The sequence below is a fragment of the Podarcis filfolensis genome (assembly GCF_964270895.1).
Source record: "Podarcis filfolensis genome assembly, chromosome: 14".
NCBI lineage: Eukaryota > Metazoa > Chordata > Lepidosauria > Squamata > Lacertidae > Podarcis > Podarcis filfolensis.
The window spans coordinates 26,040,688-26,067,485 of record NC_139616.1 but is presented as its reverse complement, the minus strand read 5'-3'; the positions used below and the strand labels follow the sequence as shown (position 1 = coordinate 26,067,485).

The 26,798-nt window shown below is 45.7% G+C and overlaps 2 protein-coding genes across 4 annotated transcripts in view; one reads left to right on the top strand and one right to left on the bottom strand.

Annotated features, from left to right (window-relative positions):
- Positions 1 to 26,798, bottom strand: part of MAP2K5 (mitogen-activated protein kinase kinase 5) — a 933,658-nt gene that overhangs the window by 401,509 nt on the left and 505,351 nt on the right. The window lies entirely within an intron of this gene.
- ANP32A (acidic nuclear phosphoprotein 32 family member A) lies at positions 394 to 26,727 on the top strand. Of its 3 annotated transcripts, XM_083587033.1 has the most exons (8): positions 394 to 532; positions 850 to 904; positions 18,373 to 18,522; positions 20,959 to 21,081; positions 22,621 to 22,819; positions 23,705 to 23,802; positions 24,013 to 24,073; positions 25,127 to 26,727. In XM_083587033.1, exons 2-8 carry the CDS (start codon positions 854 to 856, stop codon positions 25,192 to 25,194), a joined length of 750 nt encoding a protein of 249 aa, XP_083443159.1. In that variant the 5' UTR covers positions 394 to 532; positions 850 to 853; the 3' UTR covers positions 25,195 to 26,727. The 3 variants fall into 3 exon arrangements, with proteins under 3 accessions (XP_083443159.1, XP_083443157.1, XP_083443158.1); XM_083587031.1 differs by lacking the exons at positions 394 to 532; positions 850 to 904 and adding an exon at positions 7,401 to 7,676; XM_083587032.1 differs by lacking the exons at positions 394 to 532; positions 850 to 904 and adding an exon at positions 11,436 to 17,602.

The following is a 26,798-nucleotide window of genomic DNA, read 5'->3' as shown; positions in this document are numbered from 1 at the left end:
ATATTTCCTCATGCACAACACTGTCTTGTCATGCTTCCACTAATCTGGTGCTCTCCAGATGTTTTGGACTGGAACATCCATCATACCTGACTCTTGGTCATACTTGCTGGGGCTAATGGGAATTGGAAGTACAGAAACATGGAGGGCATCATGCCGGGGAAGGCTGTGCAGGAGGGCATTATACCCCCAGCCTCTCACTCTGCCATCTTTTATTTCACCTCTATTCCTGTCTCCCCAAACACAAGCAGCAGTTGCCCAAACCCCCTTCCATCACTCCTCTCATACCACCAACCCATCTCACCCAGCCCTTCATCCAAGATCTCCCTTCCAAAGCTACCCCCTTCAGCACACTGCCCACCCCCTTCCCATTTCCCTCCTCTTATGTCCTCCCTTGTTCCCCAGAGCCCCCTTCCTCACATTCAGAACGATTAGCCGTATTCGACCTCCCAAATCATTCCTATCCATTGCAGCATCATTTGCGCAACTGGCCTGGCTGAAGTGGTCGCTAGCAGTCTAGGACGTTGCTTTCAAGGTAGGTGAAGTTTATTGCACAGCCTCACATTGTTTCAGGGCAGTCATCTATTTTGAGTAAGGTAGTAGTTTATCAGACTTCTAGGTGATTTTCAATACCATTAACCAGTAGCCTTGTGAACTAGTTGGCTAGTACCATTTACGGCTGTTCAGATTGGTTTTAGGTGGGGGTTGGAGGTCTGCTGCTCTGATCTATAGCACCTGTAAAGTGGGGCTCCATTTTGTCCTCTACACTGTTCTAACACCTACATTAATGTGCTAAGATTTGGAATGTCACCAACATGCCTGTGATACACAATTCTGTTTCATCTTGTTCAGGTTGATGCCCTCAACAGGTTCTTGGATGAAGGCCAATACACTGAGTTCAAGCCAGGTAAGAAGCTCCCAGGCCAGACAACTATAGATATATGAATTTGACATGTTATGGATGAGGCTGCATTCCCTGAAGTAGAGATGGGGAACCTCAAGCCTATGGAGCTGAATGCAGCCCTCTAGCTTATACTGTCTATGGTTTCAGTGACTTTGTTTTGATGCTGCTTTTAACTTCGAAAAGAACATTGTTGTTTTGCAATCTGCCCCTTCCTGGCCCTGCGTGGTTCTGAATGCCTTTGTCTTGCTGGAATTTCCTTGAATTGTTATAACAACTTCTTGTCTTGATGGAGTGGTCTGTGGGTCTACAAACCTGATGTGGCAGGAATATCGCATACTGTGCAAAGTTAACATTGCTCCATCTACACTTGCCTCCAGGCCTGCCCAACCCTATCCCACACCCCAGCCCAATTGAAAAATTACAGATTCTTGCTTTAAAACATCAGGTTTATAGCCTGGGTGTGCTCTTGCTAATCCACCTTTGCTGACAGATGCCCTGGTGTCTTCTGTAGCTCATAGAATATTTTAAGAGCTTGAGCTAGAATGACAGCTGCAAACCTTCTTGGAGAAAGAAAACCTAGCTTGTTATTCATACTCCTGATAGCATCCATCTTAGATTACTGCAATGCCTTCTACCTGGAGCTGCCTTTGAAGGCTGTTTGGAAACTTCATTTGGTTCAAATTCCAGCAGCTAGGCTAACTTGTACAAGTTAAAGGGCATATTCTGCTAGTGCTTAAACAGCTACACCAGCTGCCACTTTGCTTCTGGGCACAGTTAAAGGGCTTGTCTTGTTAAACCTAGGGCTGCCTTATGTCCTGATTTTCCCATACATTACCAGAATTTCAGAGGGGGGCATGCTTTGTCCTGGATCTTAGGTAAGGTAATCAAAAAAATGAAGGTTTTTTTTTTTTTTTGCGTTTATGTAAAAAAAAAAGTTCAACAACTTTTTGGGTGTCCTGGTTTTTACTTTTTGAAATATGGCAACCCTAGTTAAACCCTGAATTGCCTAGCAGCATTTCCCACAAGATATGAAGATCTTTAGGTCAGGGTGGGAGCGCTCTACCTTACGCAGTATGGTGGGTGGCAACATAGAGGTGGATGGTGTCAGTTCACCTTATCCCACTGTCATGGCTTCTAGGTTACATACAGCTGATCATTTTACTCTCTCTTATAGTTGCTGACAACACTAGTCTCTTTTGGATTTTATTCAGTTTTTTATAATTTCAAAATTATGTTAAGACTCTTACAGTGGCTTCAACTAAGAGACAGGATAGAAATATTTCACCAAACAATATTAAACATAATTTCCTTTGGGTTATCCTTATAATTCTATAATTCTATAGTTTCATGTGTAATATTTTGACTACAACTGAAATAATAACAGCTTTCAAATTATCCTCTTCAATAACAGTTTTTATTAAAGAATGCCTTCATAAAATACAGAAAATAGTGTAATTTTCAAAATTAACTGGGATTGTAAAAATAAGAGGGAAGAAAAAAACCAACTTTAAATGAAGTCTGAATGTGCATCTCTGCTAATAAACAAGTACAGGTATTTCAAGATACTTAGTCTGCAATTCTAAAAACATTAGAAAGTCCTTTAACAAACACAGTGGTACTTTTGAGTAAATATTTGCAGGAGTATGCTGTTAATAGATTTTTGTTTGATGAAGTATTTAGTGTTATCTTACAAAGCTTTCATTCTTTGTGTAGAAATAATTTTTGTTCTAGACACCTTATATTGCATATAGCAATGGTAATACTTAAACAACAACCCTATAACAATAGAAAGACAAAGCAGCAAACGCAACATCAGATCATCCTCCTTGAAAGGCCACTTCCATGTTAACACCAAAGTTGGTGATAAAAACTGAGCTGGTTTGACAGACTTTTCTGAAGTGAGAGTGCTGCCATCACAGAAAGGATGCTGCACCATGAGCACCAGTAAGGGTGACAAGCAGTAGTGGTGCTTGTCTATTATTATTATTATTATTATTATTATTATTGACACTTAGTTGCTTTTTTTACCACAGCAACTCAAAGCGACATACAATATTTTAAGCAAAAAATAAATACATAAATACATTAAAACCAGCAAAAACAAAAATAAAACAACCCATATTAAAACATACCAACCATGCAGAAAGGCCATGTTAAAAGCTAAAGGCCTGATTAATAAGCAGTGCTTTTGCCTGGTGACTAAATATATGTAATGATGGTGCCAGGCAAGCCTCCCTGGGACAAGGATTCCATGAAAGCCACCACTGAAAATGCCCATTCTCATGTTGCCACCCTCCAGACCTCCCACTGAGGACCTCAGATAATGCCTGAACAATAACCTGGTGCTCTCCATGTTTTAGACCAGTGTTTCCCACACTTCGGTTTCTAGCTGTTTTTGAACTACAATTCCCATCATCCCTGACCACTGGTCCTGCTAACTAGGGATGATGGGAATTGTAGTCCAAAAAAACAGCTGGAGGCCCAAGTATGGGAAACACTGTTTCAGACTATAGCTTCCATCAGCCCCAACCAGCATAGTAAAGGCTGCCCTAATACAACAGCAGATAGGAGTACATTCACCAAAAGCAAACCAGGAGACCTCCACATGCCCCACTGAAATGGAAGCTAGAGGATAGTGGTTTATACCCACAAGCTGCTTGCTAAAAGTTAGAAAACATGTCATTTGCCCTGAATCTGAAAAGAGCATTATATTAAACTTTCAGATGGAATCAGGAAACTGATATATTTCTTGTCTTTCAGTCCAATTATATCGCATTAGAATCTTAAGATATTTTGTTTAGAACCCTTAATTTAAAAACACAATTTTAAATTTCTCCTTTAATACAAAAAGGAAAATAGATTACACCATGCTCTAATAGAAGTACTTAAATTGGCTGTGCACGTGCACACATGTGCAATATCAAATGCTCCATATCTGAAAATGGTCACTATGCTGTACATTTTTTTGCTTTTTATGAAAAAATGCACAGTTGTCATGAAAAGTTGTCCTATGCCACATTATGTTACCCATTCTGTTGCCTCAGTCCAGCTTAGTTTAGAAAACAAGCTCTTCCCTTTATCCTCTTGCAGCAGCCTGAAATGCATTAACGGTTGTGAAAAAGTACATACACTTTCATTTGAAGTCACTTATGTTTCAGTGGGGGAGGGAGTGCCAAAAAATGTAAGAAGTATGTGCTTTTAATTCCCTTTGGAATAACAGGGGTTCCTGCAGCAAGGGAGAGAACAACCATTTCCATTTGTATTTCTCACTGAACTTTGGTGTGATCACACTTTTACAAAAAGCTGTTATTTCGCAGTGCTGGTTGTAGAGGCAAAACAGCAGAACCTTATGAAATTGTACAAGGCTTGCAAAACAGTGATCTTCTGATCACTGTTTTCCCCATACCTGCAAAAACAGAAAAGCGGGGGCAGGGAGGAAGACAAGAATGCCTACAGCTCTGCAAGTGCTTAATTTATGCTAACATTTTTCAGAGATTCAATGCCAGATACCATCCTCCTTTAAGACTTAAATTTTGTGGGTACTTGAATCTTTAGTCCTAACAGCTGAAGACTGTAAAGCACGTTGCATACTGAAAACTGAGAAAGAGCAGCAGTAATGCAAGTGATCGTGCACTACAGCTTGGGTTCCCAAGCACTGAGGCTAGGCAGAAATATTAGCAGTTGCTTGTCATCTAATCAGTTGGCCCCAGAATCATGGCTGTCACCTCTCTTACTCTCACTATGTAATGCAAAGTAAATGTTTGAGCTCAAGTGCTGTGTATTTCATGGTTCTTGAAGCTCACTCATGGGGCTTTTAAAAATGCCAACAAACTCCACATGTCCTTGTGGCTTATGTTTTTTTCCTTCCTTCCAGCTGACCTTCCCCTGACCTCTCTACAAGACTAGATAAAAGATATGGTCCATAGTCAACTGATCTTTAGGAATTCTTACAGAAAATCCCCCCCTTGACTTGTTGACTATGCCAGTTCCAGTTAAAATAGCCAGACAGCTCAGCAGACCTCTCCTGATGCACTACTTGAAAAGGAGAATGCTGGAATACCAAAGTCACTTTATGATGACTGAGCCATTGAACTTTAAAACAGTTCTACCACTGGAATATGCTGATATTCACAATTAAAAGGGTAACACAGAGACCAACTTAAGAACACTGATGCAACTTATTTGGTTCTTTAGAGGTATCATTGAAGGGTGAATTGCATCCTGCCAATCTTCCCTGAATTATCACATGTGAAAATATAGAAAGTCAGCCTTCCACTAAAATCCATTACAGTATTTTAAACATATGAAACTCATTAAGATTTCAAGAAGAAATCCAACTTATCATCCTAGTTTATCATGCTTGATTAGGCTCCTCGCTGCTTAGGAAGACCAAGAGCAAGATTTCAAGCCTTGGGAGGAAGGAGAAGAGACACAAGTCCATACCTGAAGGTTCCTCAGTGTGACAAGAGCAATTAACATAACAGTATGACCCTGTTTAAATAGGATTCCTACATGAACTTTATTTCTGATCCTGCAGCTTGAAGTCCTGGAAGTCCTCCAAAGAAAGTGAGCTTGCAAGTACCAAGCATTCCTTTTATAAATACCCCAGTGATTACCAAAAGATCTCTTCTTCACTCTGTGGAGTAGTACAAGAGGTGCAATGAAAGGGAAGAGACGTGTGACACTGCTTGGAAAGCAGAAGTGTAACAAGATAGGCCAACAGCAAGGGTGCCAACAAAAGACAACCCTCCCAAACCAACCACACCTCTTTTCAAACAAGCCTGGATATTAGGGGGGGAAATGCAGTCACATCGGAGTACACCCCTTCTGTTGCTTCAAAATTTCTTCTGATGGATTCTGCCTTCTTTTTGTCCCTAGCTGGAAATGCAGGGGAAAGGAACTTGCAAAAATTATTGTATCAGACACCATAGTTGAGATACAGCTCTCTTGCAGCAATTCCCATTTGACAGCCCCCAAATTCTCCCTCAATGTAAACATCTCAGTCCTGGCATGCATTATTTTATTTCGAAGTACCAGCCCTACATTCAGCCCTAACTTTAACAAACACCTTCCAATACTGTTGCTCTGCCTAGACCTACTTGCATCACTTCAAGGCACAGTTCCTGCATACCCAACAGTGCTGCTGACTGTATAATACCACCAGCAACTTTAAAACACCGCCTTTTCCTCACATTCCCTTGCTTACACCATTGCTGAACTATTCATATAAGGAGACCGCCTAATCTTTAAACATATGCTCTACCTTTTTTGTAGTTGACTACTATTGCTTCTTTTCCTATCCTCATCAGACAGAAAGAACAAGTGTCCCCCACCTCTTATTTCTGAGATAGTTTTTATTCCATGAAAACTATCAACATTTGACAGCAATTATTGTTATCTTGGGGAAGACTGTCACTTTCTTGCAAGCTTTCTTTCTACTCATCATTTCCCACTTGACTCCTGTATTCAAAGCCAGCCCTCTCATTTCAGGAGCCACACCCACCCTACAACTGGAAAAGAAGTGTTTATATTTCTAGGAGACAGTGCCACATTTCTAGATGCTAGGGCAATATGGAGCTAGGATTTGTCCAGCCGTTCCCCATCACAATGATCCCCCCCTCAAGAAACTCTCAGTCTTCTATCTAATTTCCTTCAACTCTTTTCAACAGAGCAACCCATTTCACAACACACCTCCCTGAACTATTTTCCCTGCCAAAAATTCTAACCCACCTGTCAACTCCCAGGCCCATTCTGGATCTAGCCTCGTCTTTTCAATTTCAGAGCATCCGCTGCTCTAAAGTACAGGCTTCATGCATTAGAAATTACGACCTATGCTTCCTAAGCTTTAAATAATTTCCAGATCACTTATATCCTCTTCCCATCCCATAATGACTCCCAGGCAGCCTTCCTTCCAAATCCAAACTAACCTCGCTCCCTCCCTGAATCCGTTCATTTCCTAACCCTTAACGCAGACCCACAACTTCGCCCTTCTCTCATTTCTACAGCCCCACAACCTTTAAGCGCTCCCATCGCATCCCCAGCCTCTTCCCTCCCTCCGTCCCTCCCTTCTATCCCCACCCCTTTCATCTCAGGGTCAGCAGTGCTCCTACCCACCCACCATTAACCCACTTTTTGATACAGACCCCACCGCACACATTTCTGCTTAACAGCCCCTCCCCATTGCTGGTCCTCCTCCCCGACCGTCCTCGCAAATGCGCGCACACGCACACCCCGGCGCGGGAAAGGCCCCCTCCTCGCTTGCTCCCTCGTCGAATCCAGCCTCCGACAGCTCTTCCACCCGTCGCCTTCCGCGGCTAGTCCCGACTGCGCCTCAGCTCGCTGGTTCCCAACCGGGCTGTCCTCCTTGGCCGACCGTGCCGCACTCTCCTATTGGCCCCCGCCGCCCTTGGTCGCTCCCCATTGGATCGCGTGTGCGCTCCCCGAACTCCGGTTGGCTCTCGCGCACGTCCGTAATGGAGGAGCTTTTTTTCGGTAAGCGCCCGCCCCCGCAGTTATCAGGTTAGTGTGCGCGCTTGTTGGCCGCGTTGGGGGATTCCGAGCGGAGCTGGTTGAGCGCTCAAAGTCCCTCTTGCCTCGCGCGCTGGCTTTGGTCGGGGGGGCGGGAGGGGGGGTCCCTGGCTTGCTCCATTGGTGTCAATACAAAAGAGGGAGCCGAGCGCAGCGCAGCGAGACGGAGCGAGCCTCCTGCTGAATCAGGGACATGGACATGAAGAAAAGGATCCACTTAGAGCTGCGGAACAGGACGCCCTCCGACGTAAGCCTGTGCAAGGAGATTTTTATTTTATTTTTGTAATGTGGGGCGGGGGGCTTTGTGAGAAGGTGTTGGTATGGGGGGCAGCTTGCAAAAAAGAGAGCCAATACATCAGGAGTAAGGGGGCGCGCTCGCCGTGGGGAGAGGTGGGCGCCGTCTGTGCCAGCTGCCGTCGTGGGTGCTTTTGCTGCCCTTGAGGTGCCCACGGTGTGTATGTGCGCGCGCGCGTGGCTGTGTGTGTACCCACATGGGGGGGGGGTGCCCAAAAGCTCACGCGTTCGAGTCTGACCAAGGATGGGGCGGGGGGGGGGTAAGAAAAATTACCACCCGGTTTCCAAGGCAAGTCTCCTTCGTGTTTGGTTGCCCGGGTGGCAGGGAAAATAGCGCCCCGGGAAAGCGCGTCGTAAAAGCCTCGGCATAATAATGGCTTGTCGAGTTGGCGCTGCGCTCCGGCGGGGACTGGAGGAGTTTGCTAGGATCAGGTTCTGGAGCCGGGCAGGTTGGGGGGGTCTGCGAGCGACTTGGGGGGCGATCACCAGTTTTCATTGCCTCTTCGCAGCGGATCAGGCGAGGGTGACTGGGGAGCCATATTTGCAACTTTGTAGTCCTCATGAACGCGCCCTTTCTCTCTCCCTCTCATCCTCCCCTCCCCAGATGTTGCGAAGCTCAGGCATAGTTTTTGGGAGGGTAGGGGGAGTTTGCATTCAATACAAGGGTTGGAAGATGGGTGGGGGGCTTAAACCCTCCGATACAGCGAAGAGGGCAAGGAAGCTGGCGGCCGAAGCAGCCCCTGATGGAGCCACCATCCTCACGCAAACACAAGATACACAAAAAGGCGGGCGAAAGGAAGCGGGGGGTGCTGACTGGTTGAGTTACCCCCCTTTTCCTCGGGGCTGGACTTGGGATGTTGTTCTGCTTCTGCCTCTAAATAAAGCTGAAACTTTGTCCGAGCGAGGAAGAGGTTGGAGCTGCATTTTGTAAAGTCTCCCAGCCTCGCCCGGGCGATTTCCAGGGCTCCGTTTTTCCCCCTGGTGCCCATTTGTAACAGAAGAAAACACTTCAGCCTGTGTAAGGTTGGGGGGGGGGAGAGAGAACTTGAGGCGCTGCATCCTTCCCGCCCCGCCGCCCAAGGAGAAATTAAGGTTGCCCGTTTCGAAGGCTGGTCTTCGTGGGTGGCTTCTACTCTGCGTAAAGACGATGACTTCGGAACCGGAGTGCGAGCTCTCATCTCCCCCTCCCATTCTTTTGCAAGAACTCGCCTGTGTCTGGGGAAGCAAGTGCCCCCCCTCCCCAACCCCACCCTCTTTAAAGATGTTTTCCTCCGCTAACGCGGGGGTGGGGGCATTTACGTAAGGTTTTAAAATCATAACGCAGTTTGGTTCCACCGTGCTGGTGGCGGTAGTGGGGGAAATGGATCTGTCACCTGCCTCCTTTCGCCCCCATCTCCCTTACTACCCCTTGCCTCGGAAGCAGCAGCAGCAGCTGCAGCTCTCTGCGATTTCGGGCCCCTAGACAAGCGCAAGAACCTGACCTGCAGATTTATGTAACGTGCTCTTTAAACTTTAAAAGAAAGAAGTCTGGAAAGGGGGGGGGCGCTTTTTATGGCACACACACCGGCGCAGTTCTGCTTCTCCCTCTCTCCGTCGCGGGTGTTGACTAAGGCTTGTGCGGGCAGACGCGTCTCTGGCCGCGGGCGTGTTTTGTGTGTGCGCTCGTGGGGACGCCGGAGCCGTCTTGCTTGTGGGTCGGGAGCTCCGTCGGAAGAGCGCACTCCTCGGTCTCTCTCTCTCTCTCTCTGCCTCCGCCCCGCGGAAAGCCTCTGCCTAACTTGGGTCTCCTCGCTGGCGCTGGCCACACACACTCCGAAGTAGGACACGGCGCCATCTTTCCCCCCGTCGAACTGCAAAGGAGAGAAGAGGCTGGGTTGGGAAGCGGAGGAGCCCTCTGGATCCGCGCGAGGAGGAGGAGGAGAACGCAATCTGCACGGACGCCTAGAAAACAAAACAAAAAAATATGGGGGGGGGGAACATGCTCGTTCTTAGCTGGGCGGGGGAGTGTCTGTGGATCGCGGCGCCCGCCCGCAGGAATCTCTGCGCGCGGTGCATAATTCATGGGCAGAAGGTTACCTTTTCCTTCCCGGGCGGCGGGAGCAGCAGAGCGAGCGAGAGAGAGAAGCAGGGAAGCGCCTCCACCCACCCCGCGCCCTCCTCCCCCCCCCGTGCGCACGCTTGGACTCCGATCACGGGAACGGACGGTGGGGGGGGGGTGGACGGTGGCGCTTAGCCGCCTCGGAGCCAAAGGGGGCAGCCGCCCGCCTGCCTCCCTCCGCCGTGCGTGCGTGCGAGCGAGCCGAACATGACTGCCAGCTTCCAGGGGCTGCCATTTTGTCACTGGTGTCACTGACGCGGGAGGGGGAGAGGCGCGCCGTTTAGACGGGCAAAACGGCCAGGAAAAGGAGGTTTGCACAAGCATTACGGAAGTTGCACCCAAGGTGATTGCGGGGCGGGGTGTAGTTTGAAGGACGATCTTGCTTTCGGGGGCCCAGGAATTTCCCATCTGCTTGCTGTTGGCGGGAAGGGGGGGGGGCTTTTTGGAATCAGCCAGTCATTTTAAAGTGCTTCCCGACAGAGACAATATTTGGGTCGGGAGGAAGGGTGGGCTGTGGCGAAACGCAGCGAAGGCCTTCCATCCTATTTGGGGAGGGGGCCTGTCTGGGGCTCCTGCCCTATAGATTCTACCGTCGTTCCTACCGCCCGTTGTCAGTGGATTTTCTTTGAGATGTGGGAAGGCAGAGTCAAGGCCATCTTTCCTAGTGAGACAGGAAGGTTCCTTTTCTCTTTGGCGGCAAAAATACTGGCTCTGGGTTTTTACTTTATTGTATTTGAGCTACCAGCACCAACCATGGAGCTCCTTTCCTTTCGAAAAAGCAATTGATTGCCAACAGTCCCACCTTAAGAGAAGGCAATGCTGCAAAACTTTCATTTACACTGTATCCTAGTTATTGCTGAAGAGAAATAAGTGGGGGAATTCTTCAGACTTTATGTCCCCTAGCAGAGCCTGCTGCTTAAAGGATTTCTTGTAGAAGGTTTGGCTACTGTCTTTCACAACAATGATAGCTTAAAACTAGAATTTTAGCCATGGGATCACAAAATTTTATCAAGAGAATTTCACAGTATTCTACAATTTCTTAAAATAATATCAGATTACTTCTAGATAGGTACATTTTGTCATGGAAAAGATAATCATCTATTTAAAAATGTCTCATTTAAAATGAAAGCAAGTATTGTTCATCTAGCTGATTCATTGGAATATAGTGAATTTATTTATAGTGTGGCATTCCAAACATGTATAAAAGTGGCTTTATACCTAACTACCTTTTGTTCATTTACTATTCATTAGGTTTTTGCTAGACATTTGAATATTTACTATTCATGAAGTTCTAGCCAAGCATTTGGATTGGTTTTATTAAAGGCTCTTGCTTGGAAATAGGTTACAAATGTGTCCAAAGCAAGACAGATTAACTTCCAATAAAATTTTTGTTGAGGGTGATGTATTTGGAATAGTCTGTATGGTTTATTGGGTTGCTGGTGGTGGTTTTCTTTTTTTCTTTTTACAAGGATTGAAATTATGCAAGCTGAGTCCATTAAAAATCAAACAAATCCTCTGTTGGGGAATCTGTTCTCTTGCCTTGATTATATGAATGGGAGCTTAGCTACAGCAGAAGAGCCCAGTGGATTGTGCCCAGGGCAAAGTTGATAGTTTTAACCTGGTGTATCATATGCCAGTCTTTCCCAACCTGGTGCCCTCCAGATGTTTTGGACTACAGCTCCCATCAGCCCAACATAATACAGCAGTGCTGTGATGGCTGGGACTGATGGGGATTGTAGTTTAACATATCTGGAGGGCACTAGGCTGGGGAAGGCTGCCATATGATGTTTTTCATGTTAACTCCTTATGCCCTGGACCTGGTGAATTTCAATTCTATATGACCCATTTAACTGAAATGTTTAATTTAGCAGAATTTCCTTTTGTTTCTGCACTTGTCTCAATATTCCATGGGTCTCTGTAAACAGGAGTTGGCTTTATTGGAAAAACTACATGCATGCTTACCTATGCTGTAACACAGTTGGTTACTTTTGAGATCTGGTAATCCTGTTGGTTCACAACAGACGTTAGTTTACACCGGTATAGTGGGCAAGACTATTGCACTCCATTTTTTAAGCTATTTACTTCATGGCAAAATCAAGGAGCAAGAAATCTAACTCACCCTGGGCAGCAAGATGAGCCCCACCTACCTGAGCCTGGAACTGGAGAGGAGGGCTGGGGTGGGGATAATCTTCAAGGTGCATGGGGAGAGGCAGTCCCCTCCCCTCATTCATTTGGAACTGGGCTAGAGGATTTTCGGCCTGGTGTTTTACTTATAATGGGCTTGCAGCAGCATGTCTGAAGCTCTGTGTAACAACAGAAACAAGATTCCCAGTCCTTTCCCTTAGTCTTAGGTGTGGGTAGGGGGATTGAAAACTGGGTGGAGGGTTAATGGAATGGAGTATTGTGGAGAAGAGCATGACTGACTGACTGGGACACTGAACAGGAGGACACTGCAACAGTTAGTTGCAGGTCTTCTGTATCCCAGTTGGAAACTTTTGAGAAGAAGGGGTGCCTAGAGAGTAGTTGTAGTTGATCCCCTGAAGAAGAGTGAGCCTGGAAATATGGGATGATTGTAGCTTTGTAGAGTTGGAAGGGGTCCCAAGGGTCATCTAGTCCAACCCCCTGCAATGCAGGAGTCTTAGCTAAAGCATTCATGACAGATGGCCACCCAACCTCTATTAAAAAAAAAATGCACTGCATATTTTATTTGTTCAGACATTTTATCCTTGTTGTTTTTAAAATATCTGATCTTGCAGCTGTGTGGCTTTTCGCTTTTCTTTCCACATCCCAAAATCTGGTATGATAAATCCTGGGAGCCTGTTGCCTGGTTGGTGGAGAAGGGTTGGCTGGACTTCAGCCCCACCTTGGCTGTAATAGAGGATGAGAAAAGGGTGGGGGGAAATATTGGTGCAACAAGGAGGATCTCGTGCCACTTGCTAGGGAGGGCAGTTGAGTGGTTGATGGCTCCTAAGTATACAATTATGTGTACTAGGCACTTCTGTGCTTTAGCAGGGAGCTCAGTCCTTGCCCACATGCTCTTGCTGTTCAGTTTCTCTCCAATAACCTTCCTTTTGCTGAGACAGCAAGGAGGTGCTGGCTTTGCTTAATGCAGTTCTTCAGCCATCTGGCTCCCAGAGGCTCTGCCTGCCTGCCTGCCTTTGATGGGAGGGGTTCCTTTGGTACTCTGTAGGGAGAGTATTCCTGCAAGATGTAGTTCTTTGCTGCTGCTGCCCCTTGTTTTTATCTGATGTGATTTCCACATTGCAAGCCAGGTAAGCAGTGCTGAAGGTATCTGTTCCTGCAGAGGGAATGCCACAGAGGCAATTTCAGAACATGTTTGTTCATTGTAATTGTTGAACAGAGGTTAGACTGTCTGAAAAGGCAAACGGTGGATTCACTATTTTTTTAGAAGTATAATAACCTGCTGGCTTTGTATGGAGAAGAAGGAGGTACACCTCCATCTCCTCTTTATAAACTGCCTAATGGTGAACTATATTCTGGTGACATCTTCATAGTCACCCACCCACACCCCATATGTTTTTCTCTGGTCTACTACCTGACATCTGAGCAACATGAGCCTGGCTGTTGGATCAGGCCGAAGGTCCATGTAATCCAGCATCCTATTCTTACAGTGGTCAACTAGATACCTCTGGGAGGCCTTCAAACAGGTCCTGACCTTAGTTCTGCATTGTTTTTCTTTCACCTTTTTTTTCAGTCACTGGCCTGGTGTTTTTCATGTGAGGGACCCTGTACCTCAGTGTGCTAACCTCTTATTCGAGGACTCCTAGGTTTCCACCCATTGTTCTACTTAACGGTACTATTTATGGGTCACAATGATGTTTTCAAAAAACCCAACATGCCCTTTTATGTGCCCTGTCTGGTACTAAATAGCACACCTGCACAAATCCCTTGACATGAATGAGAGCTGTGTCAGAGCAACCAGCTAAGCTATCCCATCTGTAATTAAGTCATAATTTGGCATAAGAAGAGCCCTGCTAGTTCAGGCCAAAGGCCTATCTAGTCCAACACCCTGTTCTCACACTGACTGACTAAATACCTATGGGAAGCCCTCAAAACAGGACGAGAGTGCAACAGCAGCACTCTCCCTCTTTGTAAACCCCAGCAACTGGGATTCAGAGACATAGTGCCTCCTACTCGACATAAATTAAGAAAGCTACAGGCATCCCAAAATAACAGCTGTGGATTGTCCAGTAACAGAGGATCCCTTCTGTGACTGTGAAGCCAGCTTTGAGGTTGCACCAAGACTGTTGGAGATTTCTTTTGTCTCCCCACATCCTCCCTCCCTAATTTGGGCTGGGACAAGTAGGAGGCTGCCTAAAAAGACTTTTATGGGAAGTCCGCATCTGTGAATTAGCCATTGAAGGTAGTCCTCCTGTTTTGGACTAGAGGCTCACCACACCTTAAATTCTCACACAGTTATTATGGCAAAAGGTTTCATGGACCTGAGCCCACAAAAACCTACGGCGTAATAAACGTGTTCCGTTCTAAGGTCTCTGGCTGTTTTTGCTGCAATAGACTAGCCCTGCTACCCTTCTGGAAATTACAATAAATGCCATTTTGTTTATTAAATTGCTGTTGCACCCTTCTTCCAAGGAGCCTAGTTCCTCCCCGTCCCCTTTGTGAGATGGGTTAGACACACACACACAGTAGAATGAGGGCCCCCATTGAGAGCTGCACAGATGGAGACAGGTTTGAACTTAGTTCTCAGTCATAGTCGGATGCCCTGCCAACTGAACTACCCTGGCTGTCCGTTTCTGGGGCTTCTGTAGGCTAGGAGGGCCAGTCAAAGGCAAGGCCATTCCAGGAGGCTGGAAGAACAGAAAGCTCCCTGGTGTTTGATTTGTTTGTGTAGATACTTAACACTGGCCAAATATATATATCGCAAAGAGTGCCATTTTGAATCCACAACGAATTTCTTTCTCATGCAAGATCATAGCCAGGATGTTGGGCCCTGGGCGATGTAGATATGGAAGGTTAGGCTGAAATGCACTGCAGGACCACAGCTGGGCTCAGGCATGCAAGGTCAGTGGGTAGATTCAGATGGCTTATCAGCAAGCCATTCATGTAGGGAGGAGTGTGTATTAGAGAGTGGTACCATATTTTGTTCCTCCCCATGCTATAAAAGGAGGATCTTTTGCGATGTGAAGCACTTAGTTGATGCAGAACACTAACAAGAGGGATCTTCCTGGGACAAGTAGCAGCAACCTTCAAAAGCAAACTTCACGGAGGAAGCTGAGGGGCCTATTGCAAGGAAGATCCAGAGAAACCAGTTTGGAAAGCAGTTTTGGGTTCAGTGAAGAGCAAAGCTGTGGGGTGCCAGGATTCGTCAGCAGTGCAGGGGTGTGGTGATCTGTGCTTTAAGCGGAGGCAGAGAAGCTGACTAGAGATCTCTGCTCTTCTCACTGTGCACTTTTGTAATAAGTTGCAAAGGCCTGTTTCAGCTGCCCTCAATGCAACTAGCACAAAACCACCTGAGGACAGTTTCAAGGAACAGAATGTGTCATTTGCAGAAGGACCCGTGATAAGGGGACATGATAAAAAAAAAAAAAACTTTTTAAGCAGCCACCTAATTTCACTGGGGCCTTTAAACCATCCAAATGGATGGGAAACCTCAGGCTGTCTGTGTTCCTTGGCACTCGTATGAAAAAGCCACACACCCACTTCCAGGCAACTCCTGCTCCCCCTCCCCCTTGAGCACTTTTATCTGGCTGGAAAGAGGCTGACATCTGATCGTGCCTCTTGCTTGCTTGGATGGAGGGCAGGGAGGGGGTGTGAGTGTGATGAAACTAGCCTGCTGCTCAAAGGTAGAATTTATACTTGTTGCCCTGCTCACTTTTGCCTCTGGCCCAACCCAACACTGGCATGTGGCCCCCGGAAAGTTGCCCAGAAGTGAGCATCTTGGGCAAATTTATTAAACAATTAATATAAAATATCTTAAATGGTGAAGAAAATTAACTTATATTTGATGGCAGATTTCTTGTGTGTCGAATGATATTTGCACATGGTTGGATATGGGCCCTCCTGAAAAAACCCAGTACATGTGCTTGACTGTCCTTTCCAAGCAATTATTGTGGAAGTGAAAGTATGGCTGTAAGCTGTCTTGAGTCCCTGTCAGGGGAAAAAGGTGGGGTTAATAATAATAATAATAATAATAATAATAATAATAATAATGGAAGAACAGGATCTTTTATAGTTATGTCAGATACATTTTTATATAAGTAGTAAGGCATAATAGAGGCTCAAGATACAGTTGCAGACATAGCTCATGTCTGCTTTTCTCTCTTTGAATATTAATGTCAGATCACACCTGGAGTATAGTGTCCATTTCTGGGTGCCACAATATAAGAAGGATATTGACAAGATGGAGTGTGTGCAAAGGAGGGCAACCGAGATGATTAAGCGTCTGGAAACCAAGCCTTATGAGGAATGGTTGAGGGAGTTTAGCCTGGTAAAGAGGAGACAGAGAGGAGATATGAGAGCCATCTTTGGTTAGGGCTGTCAAATGGAAGAAGGCACAAACATGTTTGCTCTGGACGGTAGAACCCGAACCAATGACTTCAAATTACAAGAAAAAGATTCCAACTAAACATCAAGAAGAACTTTCTGACAGTAAGAGCCAGCGCTTTCCCCCCCTAGGGGGACGCAGGGGTACACATACCCCTAAGCATTTTGTGAATCTAGGTTTGGCCTCATTGAGGGGCAGTATTTCAGTCTGAGTAGGAAAATGAGAGTACCCCTAAAATTTTTTTTAGAAAAAAAAGCACTGGTAAGAGCTGTTCGATGGTGGAACAGACTCCCATGAGACATGGTGGACTCTCTTCCTTGGAGGTTTTTAAGCAGAGGTTGCCATGGCTGCTTTAGTGGATTTTCCTGTATTGAAGGTGTTGGACTAGATGACCCTTTGCACCCCTTCCAACTCTACAATTCTATGATTCTAATACAGTGGTGCCTCAAGTTACATACGCTTCAGGTTACAGACTCCGCTAACCCAGAAATAGTACCTCAGGTTAAGAACTTTGCTTCAGGATGAGAACAGAAATTGTGGTGCGGTGGCAGTGGGAGGCCCCATTAGCTAAAGTGGTGCTTCAGGTTAAGAACAGTTTCAGGTTAAGAACAGACCTCCGGAACGAATTAAGTACTTAACCCAAGGTACCACTGTGGGTACTGTGTCAGTCTAGGACGGGTGGGGGAACCAACTGTCACCCTCCAGATGTTGTTGGACTCCCAACTCCCATCAGCCTCAACCAGCACGGCCAATGGTCTGGGGTCCAACAACATCTGGAGGGTGACAGTTGGTTCCCCTTCCCCAGCTTAGGTGGAGGAAGGAGTGGGGCTGTGGCAGGTGCATTTTGCTTCAGGGTTCTTGGCTTCTCTCCCCTCCTTGTCTTTGCTAAAAGATGCTGTATTCTTCTGAGGCTCTTAATTCCACACACACACACACACACACACACACACACACACCCTGCTATCGACATCAGTTGCTTAAGCCTTCTTCTTTGTTATCTTGAGCACAAGCTGGCAGCATATGGTCAGATAGACAACAGTCTTGATCATCTGTGTGCTGATCTTGGGGGGTATTCTTATTTACTGAGCTCACACAGGGGCCTGGTTAGGCACTGTTAAAGTTACAAAAATAAAAAAGCTCCATATCAAATCTGCCAAACGAAACCAGCTGAAGATGCATGTCAGAATGATGAGGATATTGGGCACGCTCAGGCTTTGGAGTGATGCTAACACTGCCTGTTGCTTCTTTCCTGGTGGTAGCATGTTCCTCGCTCCCACCACCTGCAATTGATTAATACTATATTAGATTGAGGACCTTAAGAACAGTTACTCCTGGAAAAAATTAAAGGTGCAGTTTTATAGAAACGTACAGCGTTTACAAAGAAACAGTTTTTGCTTAGATGCGGCATTAAAATGCATAACGTTTATTTGTAAGCATGCCCTATTGATTTTGGTGTGTTTAGGGTCATAGTTTTACTCTGGTGTAATTAGAGGGCCGGGAGCAATTCAGCTGTGGGAAGGTGTGTTTGATTCACAGAGCTTAGAGCAGCATATTTGCAGATGAAATCCATTTTATCCTCACAACAACTCAGTGAGGTAGGCTAGGCCGAGTGAGTGACTGGTTCAAGGACACCTGTTTCACAGATGAGCGAGGATTTGAGTCCACTTCCAACAGGCTGCCGACTGCACTTACTGGCTCTCTCAATCTCTCTACAGTATTCATTTTTATACCATAGTGTACATAAATAGCGAGTTGTCTCCTTCTGTAAGGTAGCTAGTATCCTGAAATCTATAGAGTGAGTGGAAAAGAAGAGTCAATGGGCCAAGTCATTTGTTGATCTACAGTGTAATCTAGCTCAATAGATGGAGAGAGATTTCCTAGTAGCTTTTTATGGTAAACTGAGACCAATAATTCTTGAAGTGCTGTTGCAGTTTGCCTCAAAACAGCTTGTATGTTCGCTTAAGGTGGTGGTTGCAACTAAATATAATTTAACTTAATATTTTTGTTGTTAATTTTTATCTGCAGGTTAAAGAACTTGTTCTCGACAACTGTAGATCAAATGAAGGCAAAATTGAAGGTCTGACAGATGAATTTGAAGAGCTCGAATTCTTAAGTACAATCAACGTAGGCCTCACCTCAGTTGCAAACTTACCAAAGTTAAACAAGCTTAAGAAGGTAGGTAGATGTCTTTATTTAAAAAGAAAAGAAAGGCATTATTATTAAAGCATGGAATGAGTTTGCCAAAGAGGAAATTTTACATCAGATGTTTAGATTTCCTTGTGGCAAAATTGTGGCGTTTTATTTTAAGTTATTAATAGTAAGACACATACTTCTACATAATAAGAGTTCCTAATGCATAAACTTCATCTCTGACATTGCTGACTCTCTCCTCCTTAACCTTTTCAGCATCAACCCCCTTGGCCCAACTGCTTCTCATCTCCTCCTCCTTTGCCTCTTCCATCCATCTTTGCCTCTGGGCTGATTCTCTCCTGCCCTGCCGTGGACACTCCTTTGCTCTTGCCTTCACCAAGAGCTCCTCTGTGTCTGCTGTAAAATTCCCTCTGGCAGCTCATCCCCTGCTCCCTTTCAGCACAGCACCTTGTCCACCATGCTCTGCCTTGTGCTCCTTCCATGACCTCCAATCTATTGATCCAGTGGCCTTCCCGGCAGCCTCCCCTCTTCCCCATGTCTGCCAGACTCCTGTGTTTCCTGTAGTTTGCACCTTCGCTTCATCTGTCTCATCTGCTCTTGACTTCCTTAACCCTTTCCCAGCGTTTTTCTTTGCCCCTTTCAGCCCTCCTAGCTCATTCCCCCCATTTGATATCTCTCTCCATGGCCTTGTGAAGCTGAGTTACCTGTGGAGAACTAAAGAGTGGACCACCTTTGTCCATTAGAAGCTCCCATATTCCCCTCTGCATCTTTATCTGCTGCCTGCCTGCCCAAGCAGCACCATTTTGCCTCTCTGATTCACACCAGCTGCAGGAATTTTCACTTCCTGTCTTCCTCCTTTTGATGCACGTCCCACCCCACCCCCTTCTTGCTCCCTGCCCAAGACTTTTCCTCCTTATTCAGTGCTGAAATGGAAACCAGCAGCTCTGATTACTTGCCGCCTCTCCTCTTTCGGCTGCCCTTCATCCTGCACCTCCCTCTTTGCTTTCCGTTATTGCTTGATGAGTTGACTGCTCTGTAACCCCTCTCAGCACATGCTTCCGTGATCTCCTCCCTTTTGGAGTTGTCTTCTTCAGCACCATTATCCCTCCTCCACATACATAGCTTTTCCCTTCTCCCCCACGGTGCTCAAACATCCTGCAGTTTCCCTTGGCCCGCCTTTACTCTCCCAAGTACCACCCCCTCTCCCTTCCACCTCTTGCCCTCAAACTCCTGGTGCACATGCTGCTTACTCCTATTGCCTCACCTCTCCTCTTGACACCCTCCGGTCTGGGTTCTGCCCCCTGAACGTCACTGACTCTACAGTCTCAAAAATCATTGCAAGATCTAAAGGTGCTACGTTCCTTTTGACATTCTGCTGCCTTTGATACAGTTGATTCCCCCCACCCCTGGCTTGCCTCATTATTCCCTGGATCTCCATGATGCTGTCCCCTGCTGGATCTTTTCCTACATGTTTTAATAGTTCCTTCAGTGTTTTCGCTGGTGGGAGCTCTTCCTCTGCTTCCCTTCTCTCTTTTTTTTTTTATAATATTTTTATTCAAGATTTTTTTCCATATAAACATAACATACATAAACATACAAAGACATAAACAAAACAAAAAACATGTACCATTTCATATCCTAATTTCTTATACCTTTCTTCCCCGACTTCCTCATGCCTCCCTTTTCTGTATTCCAAATTCTTATCGATTACTCAGCAAATCTTCCCTTATTTTAATTTAGATTTAAACTAATCTTCCTTATTCTCCTTGTCTTAACCATTGCTAATAGTAACCATTTACTTTCCAGTCCAACATCATTCTAGCTTTCATTAACTTTGTGATATTTCTTTAAATAGTCCTTGAATTTTTTCCATTCTTCTTGCGCTGCTTCTCTTCCCTGGTTTCGGATTCTGCTCGTCATTTCTGCCAAGCCCATGTAGTCTATCACCTTCATCTGCCATTCTTCCAGTGTGGGTACCTACCCTTCTCTCTGTTTGTGTCCTTCAGGTCCTCTACTATATTTTCTCTCTCCACAACAAGGGTTGGGTTTCTTTTGTAGCCTGATAGTCAGAGTCCTCTCTGGGAAACTTTCCAAGGGCCACATGTCAGTGGTGGGTGGAGCCAGAGGTAAAAACGGGTGGAGCAACAAAAGCTGTATTGTATAGTAGGCTTGTTTCTACACACACTCATACACACCCTCTGCAAGGGCACATTCCAGCCAGGCAAAAACCTTAAGGGTGTGAAGCAGGGCCTTTGAGAGGCGTGGCCTGAGGAGAGTTCAAAGGGCCAGACAGAGAGGCACCCCCACCTCTGCTCTCTACGCTGTCCCCAGGCAATTCAGGTCAGTGCAAGCCATTCCACAGAGCCATTTTAAAGCCCCAAACTTTAAAATGTGATTGAATCCTGAAAACTGCAAAATGTGTGGACCATTTATATATATATATCTATATTTTGCCCTCAGCTCGAGTTAAGCGACAATAGAATCTCAGGAGGACTGGAAGTATTGGCAGGAAAATGTCCGAACCTCACACACCTAAACCTAAGTGGCAACAAAATAAAGGATCTCAGTACAATAGAACCTCTGGTAAGTCGGTGCAAAGCTGTCAGAGAGCCACTTGAGGCCAGCTTTTGATGCCATGGCCCACACTAATGCCTATGATTCATGGTGGGGCTTTCCTTGCCTGCTGCATTTGGGGCCCTGGCGCAGATGTGGTTCATCAGAGTATTGGATTGGAACTGAGGCACCTCCGGCTCAAAATCACTACCACTCAGCCATGAAGTTGACTTTGGGCCCGTCACTGTCCTTGGCCTAACCCACTTCACCAAATTGTTGTGGGGGTCAAAGTGGGGAGGCGGACAATGTTTGCCTTGACGGAAAGGTGGGACTATAAATAACAGCAACCAAACAATTGGTCCTCTTGGGTGCCTCCTGCCCGTTTCTCCTCTCCTGCTTGGCCTTGTGGGTGCCCAAACCTTATACCCCATGACCTCTTTGCCCACCCAGTTTTGTTCCAGTGGCTCTCTAGCCCATCCCCATCAGAGTTTGTCTCTCAGGAATGCCTAGCCATGAGTGGCCACTTCCTCATCCATCCAGTGGTGTTCCTGGTCTACTTTTTGCCATTGCCGCTTCCAGGATCCTCCTGTCATATTTGCCTTTCTTGTTTCCTGCTGGCTCTTCAGCAGTAGAGTGTGTGTGCCTGCTAGTGGCACAGGGAAGGGGATGGAATAGTGTGTGGTGCATTGCAAGAGATTTAACACCGTACATTCTGTCAGTCATCCTTGCCAGGGCCCTGTAACTTGGGTGCAGGGAGGGGGGGGTTGCCTGTGGCTGCATGAGCTGTTTATGGCCAAGACCAGATTTGAGCAGTAGTTCACCCTCATAATCGCCACACTATCAGAATTTCTTCTCCACCTGCTGCTGCTGCACTTTGTTTGCTGCATTTATATGGTGCTTTTCTCCCAAGGGGGGCTTACAACTAAAAACAAACACAAAATGAAGCTTGTGAAAAACAAAACAAGAAAACAGTAGAGTTGTGTCAGGTCCTTGATGCAGTAGATGTCAGGCCCTTGATTCCAGAGCTGATGGCCTGAAATTCTCCTTCCTCCCATCATTTTATTAGCCAATAAAATGTTTGCTACCCTCTGAACCCAACAGCTGAGGGAGCCTTCTTAAAATTCCCGAAGTGGTGCAAATCTTCTGGCTGCGGCTACTGCTGCCGCCTTTTTGCTCCCTTTTGCTGTTGATTGACATGCAGAGTTGTTTCCACAGCTCCCTCTGGTGGTCACTTGAAGGGTTGATGTTGCACATTGCCCAGAAGCAAGGTCTCTTGCTTTGAGTGAGCCTTTGAATTCTCAGGGCAGCCACAGGTGACACAGCAAGTTTATTTCTCTTTCCATGTGTCTGAGAGATTTGGGACCCTTCCTTCTCAAGCCTCCCAGGGCCCAACCAAGCCCATCCTGGTCTCTGCAGTAGCTTAAATCTCCTAGGTGTCGCCTGATGTGTCAGCTAGAAGACCTTCCTTCCTGTTCTGGGAGCATATTTGCTTTTTAATATATACTTGGTGAGCTTTGGTTTTTGGTAAGGTTTGATTCTGATAGGTGAAACCCTTCATTTGCCTTTCAGGAAAAGTTAGAAAACCTGAAGAGTTTAGATCTTTTCAATTGCGAGGTAACTAACTTGAACGACTACAGAGACAACGTCTTCAAACTCCTCCCACAACTCACGTATCTCGATGGATACGACCGGGATGATAAAGAGGCCCCCGATTCAGATGCTGAGGGCAATGCGGAAGGCTTTGATGACGATGAGGAGGAGGAAGATGGTAGGTCACCTTGTTAGTGGAGTTTCCCAAGAGCAGAAACAAATGTCCATGTGCTGTTTCCATATTAAGAACATCCGGAAAAATTTGCTGCAGCTCAGTACTTTAACAGCACTCTAGTTTCCCCCTGAAAAAGGTTGGTAAAATATAAGAACAGACTTTCTGGACTGGACAGAAACTATCCATCTAGTTGACTAGTCTGTGTCCAACAGCAGCAGGCAGACTGATGCTCCCCAGAAAGTCAGGGCAATGAGCCTTTTTTGCTGGTTGCTGCTCACACCTGCCGTTTAGAGGCTCCACTTAAGCTGTCAGGGAGAATGGCCGCTGATACAGACCTTTCCCTCCTCATCCTCCAGATTTACCTCAGTCCTCTTAGCCTCTTGAGCTGCACATCGCTTTTTCAGATGCTCCCTTTGAATTTCTGCAGCGCTGCCTACTTTAGCTCTTTATCATTATTGTATTTTAGCCCCTCTCCCCTCCCCATACAAGTACCACAAGAGCCTGAGGTTTGCCACATCCCATGACAGTGAGTGCTGTGGTGCATCAGGTCACAAGAGCAGAAAGCCTGATTCCGCAGCATCACGATCTTTTCCCAGCTCCCATCAATTACACCAACTCTTGGCACGAGAAGGACCTCCGGCTGCCACTTGGCTTTACTTGGCTGGAGCTCCTGTGAATTTTATCGTGAGCCTGGCAGGCAGAAATCAAGCAGGTGGCATCTTTCCCCACCGCGACTATCGCCATGCCCAGGAAATGCTTTTCCTACTCAGCTTGCGCATGTCAGGCTGCAGGAAGACTTGATGGCAAACTGCTCTCAAGCAGACCCGCACTGCTCCCCGGTAGGTCCTTGCAGCAAAACGACCTTGTGACCTTGCTTGCTTTTTGCAGAAGAGGAATATGACGAAGATGCTCAGGTAGTAGAAGATGAGGAAGATGAGGATGAAGAAGAGGAAGGAGAAGAGGAGGATGTAAGCGGGGAAGATGAGGTAAGAATGTCATTTGGGAGGGGCGAGGATATAGCTGAGAGTCTCTTGCTGCTGAACCAGTGCTGGAAGGAACTCAGGTCCTGGGATTCCTTAGGCGCCATTGTGGATTCTTTCCCTTCCCTTTGAAATCTCTGTTTCCCAATAGCTTTGCCAGCTTGAAAAAGTTATGTACAAGGACAAAGCATGCATTTTCCGCTTTCTTTCCCACAGGAGGATGAAGAAGGGTTCAACGATGGTGAAGTAGATGATGAAGAGGAGGAAGAAGAAGCTGGTAAGCGCAGAACTGAAACAGGAAAAATAATCACCTCCTTGTGAATGGTCAAAGGGTTACAGCAACGCAAGCTTAGAGTCTGAATAGCCCATTCCTGCCATTGTGCCCAATAAGAGATAGAAAATGCCACATGGAGGAAAATCCATGACTGCAGTGTGATAAGATTTTGAGATATTTCACATGGAGGCTCTTTTCACAGAGATTCCTTCAAGATTCTTGACTTTGGATCTTTCTGTGCCGTTTCCCCCTCAAGCCCTGCAGAGAGGCTGCTGGCTTCCTCCTGCCGGTTGTGGCTGTTTGATAAATGATAAATCATTTTTGTGCAGATGTTTTTATTCTTTGCACATACTTCATGTGGTGCAGAGTTTTGTTTTTTAATAATAAGCATTTGGTGGACAGGACGATGGGGTCTTCTTTCTGGTGGCACCCAAACTGTGGCACTCCCCTCCCATAAAGGTGTGTTATCTGTGTCGACGCTTGGTGCCTTTGGTTGGTTTTATTTATCCTGGCCTTTGGAAATGAAATAGAAAATTTTACTTGCCTTTCCTGTATGGAATTGTTGTTAGCTGTTCTATGTTTTTGTTTGTTGATTATTTTGTACGTGCTTGTTTAGTCTATGTAAACTGCTCTGGACCCTTAGGGTGCGAAAGCCCTGAGACAAAGAGCTGTCTGTGCATCACTATTTGGCCCTTCAGTGGCTGGATCTGAGTGTGGGTTGCTGAGACACTGCTGGTAGATGGCATTTGGGATTTGTTGGCCCCCCACCCTCAGTCTGCCCTCTGACTGACCCTCTAGTTGCTGCTCAGGTTTTCCTGCTTCAGATGCGAAGACCAGCACAGGCCTGAGCTGTGCTGGATTTGATGTGGAACAAGGTCATTCCATGCTCTGGCACAGAAAGGAGAATGTTACACTGCTGCTTCTTCAACATACCGGCTCAATGCGCTTGCCAAAAATATCCCTGCAATGGAACAAGTGCCAAAACCATGGGGCCTGGGAGGCGTTAGGTCTCTCACTTGGGAAAACCATAACACGGCCTTTAATTTCTTTCCACAGAAGAAGAAAAAGGACAGAAGAGAAAACGAGAACCTGATGATGAAGGAGAAGAAGATGAAGATGATTAAACTCAAAATAATCTGTTGTGGGGAGGGGGTGGGGAATAAATTTCCTACTGTGATTTGACTGTTTCTACCCTGTATTTCACCCCTCCCCCCCCTCCCCGGAGTGTAACGTTGCTGTGGGATCGAGCGGGACATGCATAATTGGGTGGGCAAAGGAATTAAAATATCATTTTTTAAAAACAACAACAACAACCTGCCACTCTACTTTTTGTTCCTGAATAATTTCCTTTTGTGCCCATTATTAGTTCCTGTTAATGCAATAACAAATATAAAGCAAGTGGTGAATTTGTTTCTTGGAGTGGATCATTCTGGACACAACTTGAGTTTTGTTTTGTTTTTGAAAAGACGAGCGAGTAAATTTCCACATGTGATGCAAAGGTGATCTGAAAAGTGAGGTCTTTGGGGTCCTGAGAATGGCTTTTGCCACTCTCTGAGCATTTTTTCTTCTACTTCTTCTGGATGCAGCAATTTTTTGCGGTGAAAGCATTCCAGCCACAGCAGCGGGGGTGCAAGCAGCATCTTGACAAAAGTGTTTTTCTTTGTTGCCTGTTTGTGAATGGCTGCCGTTCCCAGGAAAACACACACACACACACACACACACACACACACACACACACACACACACACTATTTCCTCCACTTCCTGTAGGTATCTTTTTACTTTCGCTGTTTGTAAATAGTGACCAAATACGTAATCTCTTTCCCTGACTCCTGGCCCTTTACCACCATTTAATTTGGTTTGGGGTGGTGACTTTGCAAATCTTCTGTTGTGGGTTTCCCCCATACTTGTTGTTATTATTTTTTAGAGCACAAACCACCCCCTGAGGGGAATCTTCCTTGATTTGGAGATGGCCGGGCAGACATGGATTCCCCTTGAGTTGTGCCCTTTATTTCAGGTATATGGAAAAGTTCTCTGTCAACGGCAGTCATTGAAATATATATATAAAAATATATATAAAAAGTGTTCCTAATTTCCTGAGTTAACTGGTGAAATGAATCTGACAGTTGTAATAAAAAAGAAAATGTTTGAACCCTTTTAACTAAGGTGTGTACTATTTTGGTCTGTAAAATATTATATATATAGATATATTAACACCTCCTTAATGATAAGTGAATGAGAATCTGTTTCCACTTGTGCTCTGTAATACTCTTGAAGATTTTTACAAACCTTTAAATACTGGAGGGGGGGGGGACGGACAATGCCGCATGTCTAGCCTAGGCTGATTTCCTTTCGTACACTCAAACACGGAATGCTAATTGCAAAAGTTGTATTTTCTTACCATGTTGCGAAGTCATTTAAATTGACTGTGCAACATTCCTAGTTGAATGTACAGTTTTAATTTCATATCCCTCTTTAAAAAGATAGTTAGAAGTGACTTGTATTTCCTAGTCAATATCTCACCTGTGTATAAAAGACAAAAGCAAAAAAAAAAAGAATATTGCAACCTTCCCTCTTGCTCCCCAAAGAGCCAAACTTTTTCAGTTTTATGTCTTGTTTGTCATTGATGAATTTCAATAAATCTTTTTATACAATTTTTTCCCCCTGTGGCTTATTGCTGTAAAACGGGCCACGTCGGAATCCATTCCTCGCTTGTAAAGACGGGTGTT